Below are 13,967 nucleotides of genomic sequence, written 5' to 3'. Positions count from 1 at the left end.
GTATACACACACACATGTGTATACACACACGTGTATACACACACACACGTGTATACACACACACACGTGTATACACACACACACGTGTATACACACACACACGTGTATACACACACACACGTGTATACACACACACACGTGTATACACACACACACGTGTATACACACACACGTGTATACACACACACGTGTATACACACACACGTACACATACACACACACACACATGTATACACACACACATACAATGTATACACACAAACATGTATACACACACACCCAGCACCACCACATCAGCACACCGGTATCCCATGCCCCCCCAGCACACTGGCATTCTCGGCTCCCCACCATTCCCAGCCCCCATCAACACCATCAGCACCCACACATCGCCACCTTTGCACCTCCCCCATCGGCACACCCACATCCGCACCCCCACATCAGCACCAAACCCTCCCAAATCAGCACACCAATACAATCACCATCAGTACAGCCACAGCAGCACTACCACCGCACATGGGCCGCGTGGACCACTCCCCACCCAAATGCCACACCCACACCACAAACATCCCGGGCAACGCCGGGGCTCTCAGCTAGTATATATATATATTCTTACTTTACTTTCCGCCTCTTCACCCACGGATGGGTATAGGCGAGTTCCACGGAAAACTTCACTTTAAAAAGATCCATGGAAGTTGTTTAGCTGGATATACCCAAGGGGACGCCAGGCCCAGGGGTCGACAGAGCCCATTTTGTTAGAAGCGAGGGGCGCTGCATGAAGGCAGGGTTGTCAGTTGATAATGAGAGGCTCTATATTCGCATCAATTAGCCTTGCCCCTATATATATGCTGTGGTTTCCTTTAATGATGGGTTCATTATAAAGGGTGAGGGGTTGGCATATCCACAACAGTCTGAGCCAATCAGAAAGCTGCTTGTCTGCATGTGCTGTGGATGAGTCACTGCTATTGGTCAGATACTTGGTATGTCTGTGGGATCTTTGCTGCAGGGGGAGCTCCGATTGGCTAATCATTAGTCTCTCCCTCTCCTACAGACACCTGGGAAGTTAAACAGTCCACGCGTAATATCTCCCCCATCATAAACCAGGCCAATATCGTGGACCTGCACCCAGCGTCGGTGTACAGCATCCGCATGTATTCCTTCAACAAGATCGGACGGAGCGAACCAAGCAAGGAGCTCACCATCAGCACCGAGGAGGCAGGTAAGGGTCACGGGACCCTAAGGGAGAGAAGCACCCACCCAACTGATGGTGGAGGCCCCCCAACCAAGCGACGGGGACCCCAAGGGAGAGAAGCACCCACCCAACTGAGGGTGGAGGCCCCCCAACCAAGCGCTGGGGACCCCAAGGGAGAGAAGCACCCACCCAACTGAGGGTGGACGGCCCCAACCAAGTGCTGGGGACCCCAACGGAGAGAAGCACCCACCCAACTGAGGGTGGAGGGGCCCCCAACCAAGCGATGGGGACCCCATGGGAGACAAGCACCCACCCAACCAAGAGGGCATTAGTACCCACCCAACTGAGAGAAGCGGGCCCCCAACCAAGAGGGTATTAGTACCCACCCAACTGAGGGGGGCGGAAGAGAGAATTAGTACTCAAGAGTGACGGGCAACCACCAAATTTGACATCAATAGTTAATGGGTATTTTTGACTTGTGAAAAGAGTGCAGTGTATAAAGTGTGCGGTGTATAGAGGGCGGAGGGCGCGGTGTATAGAGTGCTTACAGTGGTAAGGGGCAGGAGGATCCCTGAAGTGCTGCCTCCACCCACCCCATGGGCAGTTGTTCTCACGGTACTGAAAGGCTTATAGGGTTATAGGGTGTACTCTGCATGTTCTGGGTGGATTTTGTTGTCTGGATTGGGGTGACGTGGGATGACATGGATTGGGGTGACGTGGGATGACATGGATTGGGGTGACGTGGGATGACGTGGATTATGGTGACGTGGATTGGAGTGACATGGATTGGTGACTGTCCCCTGCAGCTCCTGATGGGCCACCCATGGATGTCACCCTGCAGCCGATGACATCACAGAGCATACAAGTGACGTGGAAGGTAAGGACAGGCTGTGACCTCTTACTGCAGCTATCTCTCACTCTGACCCTTTTTGGCAGTACATGGCTATCTCTCACTCTGAACCTTTATACATGGCTATCTCTCACTCTTCTGCTAAACTCCCAGCCACCCTTTAGCTGTAGGACACACGGTGACCTCCAGTGGTCAGTGAGGATAGTACAGGGGTTGGTTCTGGATGGGTCAGTGTGAGGATAGTACAGAGGTTGGTTCTGGATGGGTTAGTATGAGGATAGTACAGGGGTTAGTTCTGGCTGGGTCAGTGTGATGATAGTACAGGGGTTGGTTCTGGATGGGTCAGTATGAGGATAGTACAGGGGTTGGTTCTGGATGGGTCAGTGTGAGGATAGTACGGGGGTTGGTTCTGGATGGGTCAGTGTGAGGATAGTACGGGGGTTGGTTCTGGATGGGTCAGTGTGAGGATAGTACGGGGGTTGGTTCTGGATGGGTCAGTGTGAGGATAGTACAGGGGTTGGTTCTGGATGGGTCAGTGTGAGGATAGTACGGGGGTTGGTTCTGGATGGGTCAGTGTGAGGATAGTACGGGGGTTGGTTCTGGATGGGTTAGTATGAGGATAGTACAGGGGTTGGTTCTGGATGGGTCAGTGTGAGGATAGTACAGGGGTTGGTTCTGGATGGGTCAGTGTGAGGATAGTACAGGGGTTGGTTCTGGATGGGTCAGTGTGAGGATAGTACAGGGGTTGGTTCTGGATGGGTCAGTGTGAGGATAGTACAGGGGTTGGTTCTGGATGGGTCAGTGTGAGGATAGTACAGGGGTTGGTTCTGGATGGGTCAGTGTGAGGATAGTACAGGGGTTGGTTCTGGATGGGTCAGTGTGAGGATAGTACGGGGGTTGGTTCTGGATGGGTCAGTGTGAGGATAGTACAGGGGTTGGTTCTGGATGGGTCAGTGTGAGGATAGTACGGGGGTTGGTTCTGGATGGGTCAGTGTGAGGATAGTACGGGGGTTGGTTCTGGATGGGTCAGTGTGAGGATAGTACAGGGGTTGGTTCTGGATGGGTCAGTGTGAGGATAGTACGGGGGTTGGTTCTGGATGGGTCAGTGTGAGGATAGTACGGGGGTTGGTTCTGGATGGGTCAGTGTGAGGATAGTACGGGGGTTGGTTCTGGATGGGTCAGTGAAAGCGCTGCTCTCCCAGGGTCATTCAGGGAACGCAGGACACATTGATTCAGTCTGCAGGTTTTAGGGTGTACTCTGCACTGGCCCTTTAATCCTGCAAAATGTGGTGTAGCGGTTAAGGAGCTGGTCTTTATTCTTGTAGGATCAATGCACTTTATATCTCCATACAGTGTGACAGTATCTCCCCCCCTCCCCCCAACATAACACGCGTGACTGTAAAGTGTTCAGGACAAGAAATACAAAGTCAATAACAAGTGTTGCCTGTGTAGCTATATACCAGTATATATACAGGTGTGGGTCTGTGTGTAGCTATACAACAGTATATATACAGGTGTGGGTTTGTGTGTATGTATATACAGGTGTGGGTCTGTGTGTATGTATATAACAGTATATATACAGGTGTGGGTCTGTGTGTATCTATATAACAGTATATATACACAGGTGTGGGACTGTGTGTATCTATATAACAGTATATATATGTGTGTGGGGCTGTGTGTATCTATATAACAGTATATATACAGGTGTTGGTATGTGTGTATCTATATAACAGTATATATATACAGGTGTGGGTCTGTGTGCATGTATATAACAGTATATATACATGTGTGGGTCTGTGTGTATCTATATAACAGTATATATACGTGTGTGGGTCCGTGTGTATCTATATAATAGTATATATAGAGGTGTGGGTCTGTGTGTGTGTGTATATAACAGTATATATACAGGTGTGGGTCTGTGTGTATGTATATAACAGTATATATACAGGTGTGGGTCTGTGTGTGTGTGTATATAACAGTATATATACAGGTGTGGGTCTGTGTGTATCTGTATAACAGTATATATACATGTGTGGGTCTGTGCGTATCTATATAACAGTATATATACAGGTGTGGTCTGTGTGTATCTATATAACAGTATATATACAGGTGTGGGTCTGTGTGTATCTATATAACAGTATATATACAGGTGTGGGTCTGTGTGTAGATATATAACAGTATCTATATGTAACGGACTTTCTGACCTGACTGACCCACCCAATCTCACATTGGCCCCTGTGGTCTAACCAGTCCCCATTACATGGTCGTGTCTGGTGGTGCACCTGTTGGCAACAGGACTCCTGAGTCTCCCGCATGATGGTGTATGGGGAATGCCAACCCAGACAGGCAGCTGAGGTAGTGTGCGTGAGTCCTACCTACATACAGTGCAGCGCCTCCACCTCATCAGGATCTCTGCAAGGAGATGGTTCTGATGAGGAACTCCTTCTTGGTGGTGCCTTCCGCTGTGGAGTAACTTCACACACACAGTGGGGTTCTTGTGAACAAGGACGTCTTTATTGATGATGGTATTGGCAGACTGCCCCTCGCAGCAGACAGCATAGCCGCTCATCTTCTTCTGTGCTCTCCTTTCAGAAGATCTATCTGCCCTCCCAATGGAGTTGGATCACCTCTCCCCTCAGGGAGATCACCACCTGTGCCAGGTCCCTGGACACAGTGTAGGCCCTGCCAGCTTTACTGCTGCAGGTCAGGCTATTTGCTGCAGAATCACTTGAGATTATCCCCTTGTCCTTGACCATAGACTTGCATACATGCTGAACACTAACTTTTGGGCAGTGCTGTGTCTTATATACCAAGGAAATGGCTCCACCTCCTGTGTCACTAACATTGGACACAAGGTCTGTTACCACTTCCCTCATGTACATATGACACCTCACCAGGGCGTGAGGGCAAACCTCCATGATTGATGCTGGCAATCCTGTACACTTACCAGGTTTACTGCCAGCATGAGCGAGAACTGTATACCATTTTTAACACATGGCTACATTCTCCCCCTGGTGAATCCCAACGACCTGTCTGGGACCTAAATTTGTTAGACCTTCTTCCAGGAAGCACTGCAAAACATAACAACATAATTATTTTACAAATTTCCATGATACAGTTCTCATGATAAATTAACAGTTACAATGCCTGCTGTCCAGCAGAGAGCACTGTTTCTAACAGGGACCCCATTACCTCTGTACCTAATAGTAGTGCCTAGGGTCTGGCTTCTTTACCTCCCGGCCAGTATTATCCTTAACTGTCACGCTGTACTCCCGGGGTAACCCATTCTCAAGGCGGTACTATACCTTATGCATGTGAACATTGCGCCCAATGCTCCATACCCTCATTAACTGAGAAATTCGCTCTTCTGTCTTATGAGCAGAGCATCCTCCCCCCTTGGTCATGATATACTCTTCTATGGTCTCTCTCAACCACCCATGCCTCTGATCCTCTATCTCCTGCATAAGAGATTCAGGAACGTAAGGGTACTCCAACCAGTGGGATTTCTTGTATCGGGTCACGATGGCCCTTTCAGCCTGACTTGTCCTAATTAACCTGGCGTTGCCTGCTTTACCTGGCAGCACCCATGATAAGGGCTCAGCGGGTTCTACAGGGTCCCTTAACCTGTCTGGTCCCTTGGGATCCACCACCCCTGAACTGATATCATACCACCTCAATCTCAGTTCCTCCTGATGAGCTTCCTCTGTGAATTCCCCTGGTGCCCACCAGTAATCTACAATCCCATCTTGTTTTAGGATAAACCTGGTACGATCTAGCCAGGCCTCATATCCCTCAAACTTGGGCGCCCACCACTTGGTTTCCTTAACCTCTTCTGGTACTGCCGCGGTGCCCTCACCTTCCTCTAACTCTCCCCCTGAGGATATCCCTGAGGTACCGGTCAATCTTGAGTGTGACCCCAACCTTTTGGGCCTACTGGTGACCTTGACACTAATGGAGCTAGGACAATCACTCAAACCCGATACCTGTCGCACATATCTTTCCCCTCCCGACCCATCATCAGACGTGAAGCATTCCCCATAGTCCAAGTTCTCCCCAGTCCTTTCATCGGAGGTGGCTCGGGACTCCCCAGACAACCCTTGGCTCGAATGGGACCCGTAGGAGAAAGTGATAGGGGTAGGGGCTTTAACTATGGCCGGGGGTTTGGCGTATGGGAATACAGCAGGCATCCTCGGGGCTTCGACCCGCATCTCTCCGCTACCTGGCCCGGTGCCATCGGACTGGCCTTCCGGTTCTCCCGTCTCGCTGCTCCCAAGCTTCCGCAGGGCCTGCCAGCTTCTCCCGGATCCCGGCGATCTGGTACAGCTACTCGGTCGCGAGGACGCCGCCATCTTCCATCCGGCTCCGCTGTGCCCACCGGAAGTGATGTCCTGGATCTCACGGGACTCGCCGCCGCCATCTTGTGTTGGGTTCCCAACCGGAACCTCTTCGTCCAGAACGACATTCGCCGCTGGAAGTGATGGTTCTACTCTCCGTTCCGCTCGGGCCCGGACTAGGCCTCTCTCCGCCGTTGCCACCACCGGCGCCTGAGGAGGGCAAGGGTGTCGCTTACCGCTCCGTCGGCTCGGGATGGTTCCTTCTCCGCCGTCAGCTCCTCCAGTCACCACGGCTGTGGGACTCCGCCTCTTGGGTTGCATCTGCACCGGTGACACCAGGCTCCGCTCCGCCGTGACACAGGTAAGTGCCGGTTCTTTCACAGCACCGCCATAGTGGTCCGCCGGTTGGTGCATCACCACCGGGGTCGGGGTCACTTGCTCCTCATCCGAGGTATCGAGCTCCGACCCATGGAGTGGCACTCCCGTCGGGGACCGCTGGTGAGGCTCTCGGCTTCCACCTCTTTTAAAGGCCCCTTTCTCCTCCGGCTCCGTCTTGATCATGAGGAGCGATCCCTATGCTCTGGGATCCACGGGTTCTCTCCAGGCAGCACCCGGGGCTTCAGCCGTTAGCATGGCTGTGTCCGCCCCCGCCTCCATGGTCTGGCCGGGCACAAATGGTTGCACAGCCCATAAATACTGAATGCCACATTGCGGGCACCTGGATGTGGTACTGACGGAACCACCCGGCAGCCGACACTGCATGCATAAACATTTGACCGTCTCCTTCCCTACCGCTCTGAGCACCAGGAAGCCTCCTGGGGCCGAGTAGGGATGGGCAGAAATGTCCAGTTCTTCCTCGCTTTTGCAGGCCATGTTGCTCACGGGAGACACTTTTTTGCAGTGGTCTTCCCAGTAGATCAGTTCCTCGCAACTGAAGGGCAGGGGCTGGTTTGTTAACTCCTCCGCTAGCTCCATCCTCATTTGACAAATCTGGAAACCACTCCCCCTGGTTGAGATTAGGGGAGGGTCCCACAAGTTCACAGGGTGTCCCAGCACTGGGGCTGAGCTTGTTACTGTCCATGAGGGCGCGGCCGCAGCTTTCGCGTCATACCTCCCAGCAGGGTGGGGTTTTCCTTTTGGCGCCACTCCCGGCCAACTCTCTGCAACTTTTGCATTTGCAGCATTTTCTGCAATCGGCCCACGCGGTCTCCCAGGGAAGCAGGAACCGCCATTTTGGTTTACATTGCCAATCACTTTAGCAACTGAGGTAGCTCGTTGTGCATTGCTCGCCGTCTGGCAAGCAGATCCTCCACTTTCACCACACACCACTACAATGTCCTCCTCACTGTCCTCCACGGTATCACCCCACGGTCCTAGGCAGGACCAAAACGGTGCGGCCACCGCTTTCGCGCCACTCCACAGCAGGCTAGCCAAAGTTACTTCAGTAGCTTGCTCTTCCGTGGAAAGCACACCACGTGCGCTCCCTCCATCTGCCTCCGTCCGCCATCTTGGACCTTCTGCGCCGCGCGGATCCTCCATTCTTGCGGTCGCCATTTGGTTGCTGTTTTTGCGGTTATTGTACATGGAGCTCCTCTCTGCGGGGCAGCTGCCATACCGATACAATAAAGATTGCCCGATGCACCACCTTGTGTACCTAATGTAGGTCTGACTCGTGTTGCACTACCTCAGGCTAGGCGCACTATCTCTGTGTATGCTGTGTCTCTCCTCTCTCTCCAGTCTGTGCTCTCAGCGGTAAGTGGTCTGGAATGGGCTAGAGTACTCTGGCTACTCTGGGCTAGAGTACTCTGGCAGTACTGGGGCGTCTACCTACTGTTGGTCAGTCTAGCGCAGACCCTCTCCAGGATTCCTGACCTCTGTTAACAGGCTATCCCTTAAGGTATCCTACCAACTAGCACTACCTCAAGGTGACTAGAACAGCTATAGCCTCTCTCCAGACCCACTAACTCCTTCCAGGCTCCCAGGTCGTCCCTGCGGTCTGACAACTCCATCAGCTCCCCTGACTACCCCTAGGTTCCGTCCCAACACAGCACTGACTTGCAGCATACACTCTCCTGTTTCCCAGTGTGCCTAGCAAAAGCCTGTCCTGTTGACAGGTATCTCAGCAGCGCCTCCAAATGTAACGGACTTTCTGACCTGACTGACCCACCCAATCTCACATTGGCCCCTGTGGTCTCCCCAGTCCCCATTACATGGTCGTGTCTGGTGGTGCACCTGTTGGCAACAGGACTCCTGAGTCTCCCGCATGATGGTGTGTGGGGAATGTCAACCCAGACAGGCAGCTGAGGTAGTGTGCGTGAGTCCTACCTACATACAGTGCAGCGCCTCCACCTCATCAGGATCTCTGCGTCCGCAAGGAGATGGTTCTGATGAGGAACTCCTTCTTGGTGGTGCTTTCCGCTGTGGAGTAACTTCACACTCACACAGTGGGGTTCTTGTGAACAAGGGCATCTTTATTGATGATGGTATTGGCAGACTGCCCCTCGCAGCAGACAGCTTAGCCGCTCATCATCTTCTGTGCTCTCCTTTCAGAAGATCTATCTGCCCTCCCAATGGAGTTGGATCACCTCTTCCCTCAGGGAGATCACCACCTGTGCCAGGTCCCTGGACACAGTGTAGGCCCTGCCAGCCTTACTGCTGCAGGTCAGGCTATTTGCTGCAGAATCACTTGAGATTATCCCCTTGACCTTGACCATAGACTTGCATACATGCTGAACACTAACTTTTGGGCAGTGCTGTGTCTTACATACCAAGGAAATGGCTCCACCTCCTGTGTCACTAACAATGGACACAAGGTCTGCTACCACTCCCCTCATGTACATATGACACCTCACCAGGGTGTGAGGGCAAACCTCCATGATTGATGCTGGCAATCCTGTACACTTACCAGGTTTACTGCCAGCATGAGAGAGAACTGTATACAATTTTTAACACATGGCTACATATACATGTGTGGGTCTGTGTGTATGTATATAACAGTATATATACAGGTGTGGGTCTGTGTGTAAGTATATAACAGTATATATACAGGTGTGGGTCTGTATGTATCTATGTAACAGTATATATATGTGTGTGGGTCTGTGTGTATGTATATAACAGTATATATACAGGTGTGGGTCTGTGTGTATCTATATAACAGTATATATACAGGTGTGGGTCTGTGTGTATCTGTATAACAGTATATATACAGGTGTGGGTCTGTGTGTATCTATATAACAGTATATATACAGGTGTGGGTCTGTGTGTATCTATATAACAGTATATATACAGGTGGGGGTCTGTGTGTATCTATATAACAGTATATATACATGTGTGGGTCTGTGTGTATGTATATAACAGTATATATACAGGTGTGGGTATGTGTGTAGCTATATAACAGTATATATACATGTGTGGGTCTGTGTGTATCTATATAACAGTATATATATATATATATATATATATATATATATATACACATACACATACAGGTGTGGGTCTGTATGTATCTACTGTATTTAACAGTATACAGGCATACCCCGGTTTAAGGACACTCACTTTAAGTACACTCGCGAGTAAGGACATATCGCCCAATAGGCAAACGGCAGCTCGCGCATGCACCTGTCAGCATGTCCTGAACAGCAATACCGGCTCCCTACCTGTACCGAAGCTGTGCGCAAGCGGGGAGACTATAGAGCCTGTTACAAATGCGTTATTTAAATCAGTTATGCACATATATGACGATTGCAGTACAGTACATGCATCGATAAGTGGAAAAAAGGTGGTGCTTCACTTTAAGTACTTTTTCACTTTACATACAAGCTCCGGTCCCATTGCGTACGTTAATGCGGGTATGCCTGTATATACGTGTGTGGGTCTGTGTGTATCTATATAACAGTATATATACAGGTGTGGGTCTGTGTGTATGTATATAACAGTATATATACAGGTGTGGGTCTGTGTGTATCTATATAACAGTATATATACAGGTGGTACGTCCGTGTGTATCTTTATAACAGTATATATACACGTGTGGGTCTGTGTGTATCTATATAACAGTATATATATATATATATATATATATATATATATATATATATATATATATATATATATATAATATATATATATATATATATATATATATATATATATATATGCAAATATAACTGTATGCTCATCTGCATGTCTTAGGCAGGTCTGCAACCCCACCTTTCTCCATTATCACCCAGCATACAGCACTTCCACTGCAGCAAGGGATTCTGGGAAATTACATGCAAATGAGCACACAGTGTCACTTTTTGCCTCAATAACCATTTTTAACATGGTTCCCTATAGGCTTAAGCTTGCTGCATGGTCACAGCTTTGAGCACAGCCAGGGTTAAGGTGCATACCCAGAAAACCACCCACAGACAGCTGTTTTGACCTTGATGGGTCTCATCAGTGTGGGGTTGATTTTACTGGGAATGCAAGAGAGGCTATGGGATAGGCTAAACCATAATACTGAGTTAAGTCATGGTGAGTAAAAAAAAAGTGACAAAAACCCTCCACAGGAAAGCAAATATGCAAATATAGCTGTATGCTCATCTGCATGTCTTAGGCAGGTCTGCAACCCCACCTTTCCCCATTATCACCCAGCATACAGCACTTATATATATACACATGTGTGGGTCTGTATGTATCTATATAACAGTATATATATACATGTGTGGGTCTGTATGTATCTATATAACAGGATATATATATATATATATAGAGGTGTGGGTCTGTGTGTGTCTACAGTATATAACAGTATATATACACACGTGTGTGCCTGTATGTCTATAATATAACAGTATATATATACATACGTGGGTCTGTGTGTATCTATATAACAGTATATATATATACAGGTGTGGGTCTGTGTATCTATATAACAGTATATATACATGTGTGGGTCCGTGTATCTATATAACAGTATATATACATGTGTGGGTTTGTGTGTATCTATATAACAGTATATATATAGTTGTGTGAAAAAGAAAGTACACACTCTTTGAATTCTATGGTTTTACATATCAGGACATAATAACAATCATCTGTTCCTTAGCGGGTCTTAAAATTAGGTAAATACAACCTCAGATGAACAACAACACATGACATATTACACCGTGTCATGATTTATTTAACAAAAATAAAGTAAAAATGGAGATGCCATGTGTGAAAAACTAAGTATACCTTATGATTCAATAGCTTGTAGAACCACCTTTAGCAGCAATAACTTGAAGTAATTGTTTTCTGTATGACTATCAGTCTCTCACATCATTGTGGAGGAATTTTGGCCCACTCTTCTTTACAACGTTGCTTCAGTTCATTGAGGTTTGTGGACATTTGTTTATGCACAGCTCTATTAAGGTCCCGCCACAGCATTTCAATCGGGTTGAGGTCTGGATTTTGACTGGGCCATTGCAACACCTTGATTCTTTCCTTTTTCAGCCATTCTGTTGTAGATTTGCTGGTGTGCTTGGGATCATTGTCCTGTTGCATGACCCAATTTCGGCCAAGCTTTAGCTGTCGGACAGATGGCCTCACATTTGACTTTAGAATACTTTGGTATACAGAGAAGTTCATGGTTGACTCAATGACTGCAAGATTCCCAGGCCCTGTGGCTGCAAAACAAGCCCAAATAATCACCCCTCCACCATCGTGCTTGACAGTTGGTATGAGGTGTTTGTGCTGATATGCTGTGTTTGGTTTTCGCCAAACATGGCGCTGTGCATTATGGTCAAACATCTCCACTTTGGTCTTTTCTGTCCAAAGGACATTGTTCCAGAAGTCTTGTGGTTTGTTCAGATGCAACTTTGCAAACCTAAGCCGTGCTGCCATGTTCTTTTTAGAGAGAAGAGGCTTTCTCCTGGCAACCCTTCCAAACAAACCATACTTGTTCAGTCTTTTTTTTAATTGTAATGTCATGAACTTTAACATTTAACATGCTAACTGAGGCCTGTAGAGTCTGATATGTAAAACCATAGAATTCAAAGAGGGTGTACTTTCTTTTTCACACAACTGTATATACAGGTGTGGGTCTGTGTGTATCTATATAACAGTATATATACACAGGTGTGGGTCTGTGTGTATCTACATAACAGTATATGTACAGGTGTGGGTCTGTGTGTATCTATATAACAGTATGTGTGTGTGTATGTTTATATATTATACACACACACACACGTGTGGATCTGTATAACTGTATGTAAGGATGTGTGGTATATATACTGTATAATGTGGGCTGTATATGACAGTACTGTGTGTATATGGGATATATATATGTTTCCCTCAGGCCCCCAAGAAGGAGTTGCAGAACGGGGTGATCCGCGGGTACCAGATTGGGTACCGTGAGAACGGTCCGGGCAGTAACGGTCAGTACAGCATTGTGGAGATGAAGGCGACGGGCGACAGTGAGGTTTACACGCTGGACAATATGAAGAAGTTTGCTCAGTACGGGGTGGTGGTTCAGGCGTTTAATAGAGCGGGTACCGGCCCGTCTTCTACCGAGATCAACGCCACCACGCTGGAGGATGGTACGTCTGTGTGTCACTGTGTCTGTGTGTCACTTTGTGTCTGTGTGTCACCGTGTCTGTGTGCCTCTGTGTGTCACTGTGTTTGTGTGCCTCTGTGTGTCACTGTGTCTGTGTGTCACTTTATGTCTGTGTGCCTCTGTGTGTCACTGTGTCTGTGTGCCTCTGTGTGTCACTGTGTCTGTGTGCCTCTGTGTGTCTGTGTGCCTCTGTGTGTCACTGTGTCTGTGTGCCTCTGTGTGTCACTGTGTCTGTGTGCCTCTGTGTGTCACTGTGTCTGTGTGCCTCTGTGTGTCACTGTGTCTGTGTGCCTCTGTGTGTCACTGTGTCTGTGTGCCTCTGTGTGTCACTGTGTCTGTGTGCCTCTGTGTGTCTGTGTGCCTCTGTGTGTCACTGTGTCTTTGTGCCTCTGTGTGTCTGTGTGCCTCTGTGTGTCACTGTGTCTGTGTGCCTCTGTGTGTCACTGTGTCTGTGTGCCTCTGTGTGTCACTGTGTCTGTGTGCCTCTGTGTGTCACTGTGTCTGTGTGCCTCTGTGTGTCACTGTGTCTGTGTGCCTCTGTGTGCCTCTGTGTGTCACTGTGTCTGTGTGCCTCTGTGTGTCACTGTGTCTGTGTGCCTCTGTGTGTCACTGTGTCTGTGTGCCTCTGTGTGTCACTGTGTCTGTGTGCCTCTGTGTGTCACTGTGTCTGTGTGCCTCTGTGTGTCACTGTGTCTGTGTGCCTCTGTGTGTCACTGTGTCTGTGTGTCGCCGTGTCTGTGTGTCACCGGGTCTGTGTGCCTCTGTGTGTCACTGTGCCTGTGCGGAGCGGCGTGTGCCTGTGCAGAGCAGTCTGTGCGGAGCAGCGTGTGCCTGTGCGGAGCGGCGTGTGCCTGTGCAGAGCAGTGTCTGTGCGGAGCAGTGTGCCTGTACAGAGCGGCATATGCCTGTGCGGAGCAGCGACGTGTCTGTGCGGAGCGACATGTGCCTGTGCGGAGCAGCGACGTGCCTGTGCGGAGCAGCGACGTGCCTGTGCGGAGCAGCGAGGTGTCTGTGTGGAGC

The 13,967-nt window shown here is 49.0% G+C and overlaps 1 protein-coding gene across 1 annotated transcript in view; it reads left to right on the top strand.

The window, feature by feature from the left end:
* Nucleotides 1-1,026: 1,026 nt before the first annotated feature.
* Nucleotides 1,027-13,967, top strand: part of DSCAML1 (DS cell adhesion molecule like 1) — a 52,941-nt gene continuing 40,000 nt past the window's right edge. Inside the window, exons 1-3 of the mRNA XM_075581060.1 lie at nucleotides 1,027-1,216; nucleotides 1,996-2,066; nucleotides 12,690-12,930. Coding sequence (XP_075437175.1) covers nucleotides 1,147-1,216; nucleotides 1,996-2,066; nucleotides 12,690-12,930 — 382 coding nt within the window. The 5' untranslated portion in view covers nucleotides 1,027-1,146. The remainder of the gene's footprint in view (nucleotides 1,217-1,995; nucleotides 2,067-12,689; nucleotides 12,931-13,967) is intronic.

This window comes from Ascaphus truei, unplaced genomic scaffold, assembly GCF_040206685.1.
Source record: "Ascaphus truei isolate aAscTru1 unplaced genomic scaffold, aAscTru1.hap1 HAP1_SCAFFOLD_1028, whole genome shotgun sequence".
Lineage (NCBI taxonomy): Eukaryota > Metazoa > Chordata > Amphibia > Anura > Ascaphidae > Ascaphus > Ascaphus truei.
Note: the sequence above shows the minus strand (reverse complement) of the source record. Positions and strands in the feature narration are given on the sequence as shown.